General features: G+C 42.6%; 1 protein-coding gene across 1 annotated transcript in view; it reads left to right on the top strand.

The window, feature by feature from the left end:
• The first annotated feature begins 2,666 nt into the window (after nt 1-2,666).
• TMEM255B (transmembrane protein 255B) overlaps nt 2,667-12,220 on the top strand; it is an 82,039-nt gene continuing 72,485 nt past the window's right edge. Inside the window, exon 1 of the mRNA XM_075850331.1 lies at nt 2,667-2,846. Coding sequence (XP_075706446.1) covers nt 2,804-2,846 — 43 coding nt within the window. The 5' untranslated portion in view covers nt 2,667-2,803. The remainder of the gene's footprint in view (nt 2,847-12,220) is intronic.

The raw sequence follows: 12,220 nt of genomic DNA on the forward strand, positions 1-12,220 counted from the left end.
ACTGTAATTTCTGTGCATCTACATGAAGTATTTCATTTCCATGAAAAGTTAAATGGTTCCAACAGTCAAGACTACAATGTCCTCAAATGTACAATTTTGAATTTAACTATCATGTTTTAGTCAAGGAAAATGAAAAGCAGAAAATTCAATTTCCATTACAAAAAAAGAGCCAAGTAACTCCTGTAATAAAAGAGCCAAGTGTAATTTAAATTAAATGAGTAATGTATAATAGAGACTTTATAAGATAGATAGATAGTAAGCGAGCATGTATTATATCATACCTCCCAACTGTCCGGTTGTCCGGTGTCTTTGTCCCGGTCGACCAGGAGTATGTCCCGGTGTCAACTGTATCTGCGTCCTCAGAAAGTAGATAAAGCTGAACCCAATGCTGAAGCAGGGAACCATCAGCTCCCTACTTCAGCATTAGTACAGAGCGGAGAAGCAGAGGGAGCTCCTCCTCTCATCAGGACTCCCCAGGCACACAGGGGACACTGTGGCGCTATCCTCCCCAGGCACACAGGGGACACTGTGGCGCTATCTACATGGGCGCTGGCACTAAGGGCAACTAAAGGGGCTTTATACTGTATGGGGGCAGCTAAGGTGGCATTATACTGTATGGGGGCAGCTAAGGGGGAATTATACTGTATGGAGGCAGCTAAGTGTCATTATACTGTATGGGACAGCTATGGGGGCATTATACTGTATGGGGCAGCTGTGGGGGAAGTATACTGTATGGTGGCAGCTAAGTGGGCATTATACTTTATGGGGCAGCTATGGAGCATTATACTGTATGGGCAGCTATAGGGGCATTATACTATATGGGGAAGTTATAGGGGCATTATACTGTATGGGCCAGATGTGGGTGCATTATACTGTATGGGAGCAGCTATGGGGCAATATTTGTATAAGGGCAGCTATGGGGGCATTATGCTGTATTGGCAGCAGCTATGGGGGCATTATACTGTATGGGGGAATCTGTGTGGGCATTATACTGTATGGTAGCAGCTAAGGGTGCATTATACTGTATGGTGGCAGCTAAGAGGGCATTATACTGTATTGTGGCAGCTAAGGGGGCATTATACTGTATAGGGGCAGCTATGTGGCATTATACTGTATTGGCAGCTATGAGGGCATTCTACTATATGGGGAAGTTATAGGGGCATTATACTGTATGGGGCAGAGGTGGAGGCATTATACTGTAGGGGGCAGTTATGGGGGCATTGTACTGTATGGGGCAGCTATGGGGACATTATGCTTTATGGAGCTGCTATGGGGCATTATGCTGTATTAGAGGAATTTGGGCATTATACTGTATGGGGGCATCTGTGTCGGCATACTTGCCTGCCCATATTCATGGTATATATTATCAGAAATGTATAACTGTCTATATAAAAAAAAACACGCACATACCACCCATATATACTTCCCACCAGGGCTTCCTTGTTGCAAATCACAGATTTAATTTAGCCACTAGGATGTGACATTGAACTGTACTCCCCTCCAGCTGCTCATCCATCCATACATACTGTGAGATTACAAGACCTTCCAGGAGAAAGTCATCTGCAATATGAGGCACTTCTACAGTAATAATGTACTTAATTCTATCTACTGGCTATCAATTTACACTCAAAAGCATTCAGCATAATGATTTTTATATTACTAGTGAATATTGATTTAAATAAATACTCTGATTGAAATAGTTTGTTTGATTTGCAAATGTCACAATGCATATATAGTAAGAATTTATATGAAGGGACCAAATTTTGAATGTCACCTAATTATTGTGACATTATGACCTTATTTTCTGATCACTAGAGGTCCAACTGCTGGGACCCCCCCAGCGATCGTGAAAATGGGGGTCCCAAACCTCACTGCGGTCGAGCATGCGCCTCCACTGCTCCATTTACTGTCTATAAGGATGTCTGAAACAGCTGAGCGATGTACTCGGCTGTTTCCCTTATTCCCATAGGCTTTGAATGAAGTGGTAGCACGCATGCTCGACCGCCGCTCCATTTAATGTCCTCCTCACTGCGGTTGAGCAGTGAGGAGCATCTGGGGTTTGGGACCCCCTCTCACAATCGGTGGATGTCCCAGTGGTCAGAACCCAAGCATTCAGAAAATTATCAGCTATCCACATAATTTATGATTTTGCTAATACCCCTTTAATTCTTCTTTAAAAAGGGATTTTGCTTGGAAAGAAGTGGGGACTGTAGGAGGACGGTAGAGTAGGGAGTCTTTGTCATAAAATATATACATTACACCTGGACTGCCTTATTCCAGTCTTCACATGTGGCAGATTTGTTGCACAAATGTTTACGATAATCAGATTAATCTAAATGGGGTTTGTATTAATCCATGCACATTCTGCAGAAACAATGCATGTAAACAATAGCTTGTACTACTAGTAGTTCCAATCCTAAACATTACTTTAACATTCTCATTTGTGTAATATAATCGATCATTTATCTACAAATAATATCCAACTTTATTGTTTGATACTTGTCTGAATGATCTGCATTTAAATACAAGAACATTTAAACTTTGTGAAAAATATAAGTAGGAAAAATAAAGAAATAGAAGATTCTGACAGTGAGCAGGGATGTAAGAAGAGAAGCGGCATCATCATGCTCAGCCACATATCACACCTGTCTCTACCGCAGGTCACATTGAGACAGACATAGACAGGCAGTGTCTCCACACTGTGCGGACTGCTTGACTCGCTGCCTTGGAGGGATAGTCTATAACACAGAGTAAGTGAAGGCAGCTGTTAATGTGATCAGTTGAAATCATCATCTCTTGCAGGATGCAGCCGGCTTCAGCTCCTACAGCTGCATTTGATGCCACAGGTAAGTTTCATTTTGCTCATACTTTCCTGTTTATTACTCTATCTGTCCAATTTTATTATGGTAATACTACTGTGCTATATGTACTCTCTAGTGTCTGCAAATTTGTTCTGTTTCCTCATTTTTTGGTGCCAAATAGCTGAACCTGTGCAAAAATAAGCGTGTTGAACATTGTATTTGAAGGTAAGACATATGCACATACTGAGAGAATGTGCTAATATCTAGCTTTCGAGTTTACAGTGCATTTTCACCCCTTTTTATGTAACCAAAATATTAATGTTAACACATTTTAGGGGTCATATATTAATACGGTCTGTTGCATGACACAATTTCTTAATACCACCGCACCTGAATTTGCAACATATTTATGAAAATACTTGACTACACTTTACTAATGTATTACAACTTATATTGGACTTCCGCCTGTAAAACATATCCAGCCTACTCTACATGCACACCATTATTTTGGAAGAAATAGGAATAAGGCTGTCGGTATTTAGGTAATAATACATGAGGTGTCTGCTTAAATAGTTTTTTAGCTAACTCATTGGTACAATAGACATTTATTCTTCCTGTTAATACAATTTATACATAAGGTTTTTATCTGCTATTACATTAGCACTCTGTGGCACCCTTGGTCTGCCATTTCCTCCTCCTTGCTTTTCCTGCATTCCCCTTCTTTCCATTTCAATCTTAAATATCTACTACTGTCAACCAGTAAATTGATCCCATACACCCCTATACAAGTTGCAGCAGTTGTGCCACCATACTTTTCCATGTAGTGCCAACATATTCCATAGTACTTATCTTCTTTGTTATATCAATCATAATGCGCTCGTGTGAAACAGGACTAACAAATATTTGAGGTCATTGTTCTGTTTCTTGAAATAAGAGAATCTGCCACCAGACAGAACTTATATGAAATTAAATGCAAATATAATTCTCTAAATGTTTAGAAAGTAGTATGCCCTTTTGCTCAAACACATAAATAGATTTGAATTGAGGGCAACATGGTGGCTCGGGCACTATTGTCTTGCAGCACTGGGGTCCTGGGTTTGAATCTGACCAAAGGCAACACTTTCATTGAGTTTGTATCTTCTCCTCGTGTTTGTGTGAATTTCTTCCAGGTACCCTGGGTTCCTCTCACACTCCAAAATTATAGCATGTAAGGGACGGGCTGATGTGAGTAAATACAATCTATGCACAGTGCTGAATATGTTGGCGCTATCTAAGCAATAAAATAAAAAAATATATATCTCTAGCAAACTTTAAGATCCAACTAAATTTAGCAGTGTTAAATATTACTATAAAACCCAAAAAATAACATTTAGAAATAAAATTTAAAAAGTTATAATTTTTAGTCTGCTGTATATAGGGGAAATACAGCTTGCTCATGAAGACTCAGCCGTCTTAACACAGCAATCAGATAGTTTTGTAAATTATTTAGGAATCACACAATGGTGACACTAACACGTCCACTATAATGTTACTTTAACATATCACTTACACCAGGTCTGCAGTTCATTCAAGAAGCTGAACATACTGAGTAGAGAGGTTACAAATATTGGAATTAAATTGGGTGGAGAAAGTATATAATTAACATTGGCATGTATGTATTAAAATATCAAAAAGTATATATATTAGGGGGACAAACTAGTTGATTACATTTATTGTATTATGTGTATACATTAAATTTTTCAAAATACTAATGTTTTAGCTGTAAATCTGAATTTAAATCATACATCACCTTTAAAGAGGACCTATTGAGAAAAACACAAAAGGTGACAGTAGATTAAACTATAAAAATTATTTCCTATACATAACGTTAGCAAAACAGAGAATTTTCATCTGCATTACAAGGGCACAGTTTTAAAGGGGTTATGTGGGAAGCAAAAAGTATTAGCAGTGTACTCACTGCAGTATGTGAGTACACTCGCTAAAATACATTCTGGTCCCGTGTCGCGCTGATTCTGAGATTTTAATAGGTTTGTTATAGCGCTGGCGGGGGAACAGAAGTCTAGTGGCACAGTCTTCCTCCCTGACGAAATCTGGAGTATTTAAACTAGGGCTGAGGAGGGAGGTCAATGTAGGAAAAAAAGGGGTAGCCAGGTTAGAGAGGGGTCAGTCTATATTGGTGGGGGGAGAAAAAGAATGTGGGGAGAGGACTAGACATCAGGATAAGGAGATCCTTTTGTTACAAAACAGCAGTGTAAATAAAAATGCCCAAATAATGTCAAATCACATTTCTGATAATAAAAGTGAAAAACTGAAAGGCAAGTTAAAGTGTATATTCACAAATGCCAGAAGTCTAGCAAACAAAATGGGGGAGCTGGAGGCCTTGGTACTGGAAGAAAATATAGATATAGTTGGTGTTGCTGAATCATGGCTGGACTCTTCACATGACTGGGCTGTAAATCTACAGGGTTTTACACTGTTTCGGAAAGACAGGACAAATAGGAAAGGCGATGGTGTATGTCTGTATGTGAGAAATGATATGAAGGCGAGTGTGAAAGAGACAATAGTGGGTGAATACTGTGAGGAGGTTGAAACCTTGTGGGTGGAACTAGAAAGGGAGGTAAACACTGAAAAAATTACTTTTGGTGTAATCTATCGACCCCCCAATATAACTGAGGAGATGGAAGGTCAGCTATATAAACAGATGGAGCGGGCTGCACAGGTGGGTACTGTAGTGATAATGGGAGATTTTAATTTCTGGGATATTAATTGGTGTCATGGTTCGGCTTCAACTGCAAAGGGGAGACATTTCCTCAACCTGTTGCAGGAAAATTTTCTGGGCCAGTTTGTGGAAGACCCGACTAGAGGTGAAGCTCTGTTGGATCTGGTCATTTCTAATAATGCAGAGCTTGTTGGGAACGTCAATGTTCGTGAAAACCTCGGTAACAGTGATCACAATATAGTTACATTTTACCTATACTGTAAAAAACAAACGCAGGCTGGGAGGGCAAAAACATTTAATTTTAAGAAAGCAAATTTCCCCAGGATGAAGGCTGCAATTCAGGATATAGACTGGGAAGAACTAATGTCAAATAATGGGACAAATGATAAATGGGAGATTTTCAAATCTACTTTGGATTATTATAGTGCAAAATTTATTCCTATAGGTAACAAGTATAAACGACTAAAATTAAATCCCACATGGCTTACACCTTCTGTGAAAGGGGCAATACATGACAAAAAAAGGGCATTTAAAAAATACAAATCTGAGGGTACATCTGCAGCCTTTGTAAAATATAAAGAGCTTAATAAAATCTGTAAAAATACAAAATGAAAGGCAGGTGGCCAAGGATAGCAAAACAAATCCTAAAAAATTCTTCAAGTATATACAGTGAAGGAAATAAGTATTTGATCCCTTGCTGATTTTGTAAGTTTGTCCACTGTCAAAGACATGAACAGTCTAGAATTTTTAGGCTAGGTTAATTTTACCAGTGAGAGATAGATTATATATTAAAAAAAAAGAAAAAAAGAAAATCACATTGTCAAAATTATATATATTTATTTGCATTGTGCACAGAGAAATAAGTATTTGATCCCCTACCAACCATTAAGAGTTCAGCCTCCTCCAGACCAGTTACACGCTCCAAATCAACTTGGTGCCTGCATTAAAGACAGCTGTCTTACATGGTCACCTGTATAAAAGACTCCTGTCCACAGACTCAATAAATCAGGCTGACTCTAACCTCTACAACATGGGCAAGACCAAAGAGCTTTCTAAGGATGTCAGGGACAAGATCATAGACCTGCACAAGGCTGGAATGGACTACAAAACCATAAGTAAGACGCTGGGTGAGAAGGAGACAACTGTTGGTGCAATAGTAAGAAAATGGAAGACATACAAAATGACTGTCAATCGACATCGATCTGGGGCTCCATGCAAAATCTCACCTCGTGGAGTATCCTTGATCCTGAGGAAGGTGAGAGCTCAGCCGAAAACTACACGGGGGGAACTTGTTAATGATCTCAAGGCAGCTGGCACCACAGTCACCAAGAAAACCATTGGTAACACATTACGCCGTAATGGATTAAAATCCTGCAGTGCCCGCAAGGTCCCCCTGCTCAAGAAGGCACATGTACAGGCCCGTCTGAAGTTTGCAAATGAACATCTGGATGATTCTGAGAGTGATTGGGAGAAGGTGCTGTTGTCAGATGAGAATAAAATTGAGCTCTTTGGCATTAACTCTACTCGCCGTGTTTGGAGGAAGAGAAATGCTGCCTATGACCCAAAGAACACCGTCCCCACTGTCAAGCATGGAGGTGGAAACATTATGTTTTGGGGGTGTTTCTCTGCTAAGGGCACAGGACTACTTCACCGCATCAATGGGAGAATGGATGGAGCCATGTACCATCAAATCCTGAGTGACAACCTCCTTCCCTCCACCAGGACATTAAAAATGGCTCGTGGCTGGGTCTTCCAGCACGACAATGACCCGAAACATACAGCCAAGGCAACAAAGGAGTGGCTCAAAAAGAAGCAGATTAAGGTCATGGAGTGGCCTAGCCAGTCTCCAGACCTTAATCCCATCGAAAACTTATGGAGGGAGCTGAAGATCCGAGTTGCCAAGCGACAGCTTCGAAATCTTAATGATTTACAGATGATCTGCAAAGAGGAGTGGGCCAAATTTCCATCTAACATGTGTGCAAACCTCATCATCAACTACAAAAAACGTCTGACTGCTGTGCTTGCCAACAAGGGTTTTGCCACCAAGTATTAAGTCTTGTTTGCCAAAGGGATCAAATACTTATTTCTCTGTGCACAATGCAAATAAATATATATAATTTTGACAATGTGATGTTCTGTTTTTTTTTTAAATATAATCTATCTCTCACTGGTAAAATTAACCTAGCCTAAAAATTCTAGACTGTTCATGTCTTTGACAGTGGGCAAACTTACAAAATCAGCAAGGGATCAAATACTTATTTCCTTCACTGTAAATGCTAAAAAGCCAAGGTCTGAACATGTAGGACCCCTAGATAATGGTAATGGGGTGTTGGTCACAGGGGATCAAGAGAAGGCAGAGTTACTAAATGGGTTCTTTAGCTCTGTATATACAACTGATGAAAGAGCAGCTGATGTAGCTGGTGCCAGTGCTGTTAATATATCAGTTGATATACTGAATTGGATGAATGTAGATATGGTCCAAGCTAAATTAAATAAAATAAATGTGCACAAGGCCCCGGGACCAGATGGGTTACACCCTAGAGTTCTTAAAGAGCTTAGTTCAGTTATTATTGTCCCCCTTTTCATAATATTCAGAGAATCTCTAGTGACTGGTATAGTGCCAAGGGACTGGCGCAGGGCAAATGTGGTGCCTATTTTAAAAAAGGGCTCTAGGTCTTCCCCGGGTAATTATAGACCAGTAAAAAAGAGAAAGAGATGCCTCCAGCTCACCTTATGGACGGACCTGTGTTGAATGGTCCTCTGCGCACGGGTCCTCGTGACGGCACACGATTAACTGACTGCTCATGGAAGAAAAAAGGGGGGGTGGATCCAGCGCTGTGGTAGTTAAAAAGAAACTATTTCTAAGTTTTAATTATATCCATTAAAATTAGGATCGGTTGCAGGGTTATGATGATGTCCTGGAATGCTGGGAGTGTAAAACTTCATTTTACACTCCCAGCATTCCAGGACATCATCATAACCCTGCAACCGATCCTAATTTTAATGGATATAATTAAAACTTAGAAATAGTTTCTTTTTAACTACCACAGCGCTGGATCCACCCCCCCTCCCCTTTTTCTTCCATGAGCAGTATAGACCAGTAAGCTTAACATCCATCGTGGGGAAAATGTTTGAGGGGCTATTGAGGGACTATATACAGGATTATGTGACAAAAACTAGTATTATAAGTGACAGCCAGCACGGTTTTACTAAGGACAGAAGTTGTCAAACTAACCTAATCTGTTTTTATGAAGAGGTGAGCAGAAGCCTAGACAGAGGGGCCGCTATGGATTTAGTGTTTTTGGACTTTGCAAAGGCATTTGACACTGTCCCCCATAGACGCCTAATGGGTAAATTAAGTACTATAGGTTTAGAAAATATAGTTTGTAATTGGATTGAGAATTGGCTCAAGGACCGTATCCAGAGAGTTGTGGTCAATGATTCCTACTCTGAATGGTCCCCGGTTATAAGTGGTGTACCCCAGGGTTCAGTGCTGGGTCCACTATTATTCAACTTATTTATTAATGATATAGAGGATGGGATTAATAGCACTATTTCTATTTTTGCAGATGACACCAAGCTATGTGATATAGTTCAGTCTATGGAAGATGTTCGTGAATTGCAAACAGATTTAAACAAACTAAGTGTTTGGGCATCCACTTGGCAGATGAAGTTTAATGTAGATAAATGTAAAGTTATGCATCTGGGTACCAACAACCTGCATGCATCATATGTCCTAGGGGGAGCTACACTGGCGGATTCACTTGTTGAGAAGGATCTGGGTGTCCTTGTAGATCATAAACTAAACAACAGCATGCAATGTCAATCAGCTGCTTCAAAGGCCAGCAGGATATTGTCGTGTATTAAAAGAGGCATGGACTCGCGGGACAGGGATGTAATATTGCCACTTTACAAAGCATTAGTGAGGCCTCATCTAGAATATGCAGTTCAGTTCTGGGCTCCAGTTCATAGAAAGGATACCCTGGAGTTGGAAAAAATACAAAGAAGAGCAACGAAGCTAATTAGGGGCATGGAGAATTTAAGTTATGAGGAAAGATTAAAAGAATTAAACCTATTTAGCCTTGAAAAAAGACGACTAAGGGGGGACATGATTAATTTATATAAATATATTAATGGCACATACAAAAAATATGGTGAAATCCTGTTCCATGTAAAACCCCCTCAAAAAACAAGGGGGCACTCCCTCCGTCTGCAGAAAAAAAGGTTCAACCTGCAGAGGCGACAAGCCTTCTTTACTGTGAGAACTGTGAATCTATGGAATAGCCTACCGCAGGAGCTGGTCACAGCAGGTACAGTAGATGGCTTTAAAAAAGGGTTAGATCAGGGGCCGCATGCGGCCCCTGGGGCTGTCATCTGCGGCCCGCGGGAGACAGAGCCGCTAGTATCGGCTCTGCTCCGAGACTCTGGAATTCCCTTACATCGCTGTCCACATATGAACAGCGATGTCTGGGGCTTCCCCAGAGCCGGAGTCCCGAGCAGAGCGCTGGTGTCGGCTCTGCTCCGGGACTCTGTGGAATTCCCTGACATCGCTGTCCACATATCAACAGCGATGTCTTGGGCTTCCCCAGAGCCGGAGTCCCGGGCAGAGCGCTAGTACAGGCTCTGCTCCGGGACTCTGTGGAATTCCCTGACATCGCTGCCCATATATGTACAGTGTGTCAGGGTCTTGCCCAGAGCGGAGCAGAGCGCTGGTGTCGGCTCTGCTCCTGGACTCTGTGGAATTCCCTGACATCGCTGTCCACATATGAACAGCGATGTCTGGGGCTTCCCCAGAGCCGGAGTCCCGAGCAGAGCGCTGGTGTCGGCTCTGCTCGGGGACTCTGTGGAATTCCCTGACATCGCTGCCCATATATGGACAGTGTGTCAGGGTCTTGCCCAGAGCAGAGCAGAGCGCTGGTGTCGGCTCTGCTCCTGGACTCTGTGGAATTCCCTGACATCGCTGTTCATATGTGGACAGCGATGTCTGGGGCTTCCCCAGAGCCGGAGTCCCGAGCAGAGCGCTGGTGTCGGCTCTGCTCCGGGACTCTGTGGAATTCCCTGACATCGCTGTCCACATATGAACAGCGATGTCTGGGGCTTCCCCAGAGCCGGAGTCCCGGGCAGAGCGCTAGTACAGGCTCTGCTCCGGGACTCTGTGGAATTCCCTGACATCGCTGCCCATATGTGGACAGTGTGTCAGGGTCTTCCCCATAGCGGAGTCCCGGGCAGAGCGCTAGTATAGGCTCTGCTCCGGGACGCTGCGGAATTCCCTGACTTATCTGCCCATATATGGCCAGTGTGTCAGGGTCTTCCCCAGAGCGGAGTCCCGGGCAGAGCGCTATTATCGGCTCTGCTCCGGGACTCTGGGGAAGCCTCTGACATCGCTGTCCATACATCGACAATGATGTCAGGGGCTTCCCCAGAGCAGGAGTCCCAGTGATGTCAGCAGCACAGCTGGAGTTCCAGGAAGAGCCTACTAGCGCTCTGCCTGGGACTCCAGCTCTAGGCAAGCCCCCTGACATCACTGGGGCAGCTTCTACAGAGGGCACTGGGGCAGCCTCTACAGAGGGCACTGGGGCAGCCTCTACAAAGGGCACTGTGGCGTTATCTACAAGTGGGTGTGTGACAGTATCTGAAGAGGACACTGGCATTATCTAGGGGTGTGTTGCATTATCTACAGAGGGCACTGTGGCCTTATCTACAGAGGGCACTGTGGCCTTATCTACAGAGGGCACTGTGGCCTTATCTACAGAGGGCACTGTGGCCTTATCTACAGAGGGCACTGTGGCCTTATCTACAGAGGGCACTGTGGCCTTATCTACAGAGGGCACTGTGGCCTTATCTAGGGGTGTGTTGCATTATCCACAGAGGGCACTGCGGCAGCATCCACAGAGGGCACTGCGGCACTATCTAAAAAGGGGCTGCCCAATCTTGACATGTGTGCTAACTGAGCCGCCGGACTGCATTTGGCGACACTTAAACTGGAAAGCTGGATTGTTGAAATAAGCACGTGGAGAAATATCTCAAATTTTAAACCTAGCGCTATTATTATAGTAATGTAGTGTTATAGTAGTTAAAATAACTAATTGATTAACAATAATTTTGTATTGTATCAAATTTGAAAGTAATGCGGCCCGTCAACTTCCCATTTTTTCTATATGCGGCCCACTTACCCGGCCGAGTTTGAGTCCCCTGGGTTAGATAATTTCCTAGAACAAAAAAGTATTAGCACCTATGTGTAGAAATTTTTTCCTTCCCTTTTCCCGTCCCTTGGTTGAACTTGATGGACATGTGTCTTTTTTCAGCCGTACTAACTTGACCGGCCCCGCTGTACTCTATGTACAAGCAGTAGTTACTATTTATACATAGATCACAGTGGGGCTAGTCACATGACGAAGAGTCATGTCGTCATGGAGGAAGACTGCCACTAGACTTCTGTTCCCCCGCCAACGCTATACAAATCTATTCAAATCTCATAATCAGCGCAACACGGGACCAGAATGTATGTTAGTGAGTGTACTCACATACTGCAGTAAGTACACTGCTAATACTTTTCGCTCCCCACATAACCCCTTAAAGATAAACTTTCATTTCAGGAGAGTGAAGTTAAAATCTGAGATAGTCTTCTTCACTTGGAGGTACCAACTGTGAGGGGTGGAGCTGATTCTATGTAACATCTGAATCGCAAAGTGGATCTGGC

This window comes from Rhinoderma darwinii, chromosome 2, assembly GCF_050947455.1.
Source record: "Rhinoderma darwinii isolate aRhiDar2 chromosome 2, aRhiDar2.hap1, whole genome shotgun sequence".
Taxonomy (NCBI): Eukaryota; Metazoa; Chordata; class Amphibia; order Anura; family Rhinodermatidae; genus Rhinoderma; species Rhinoderma darwinii.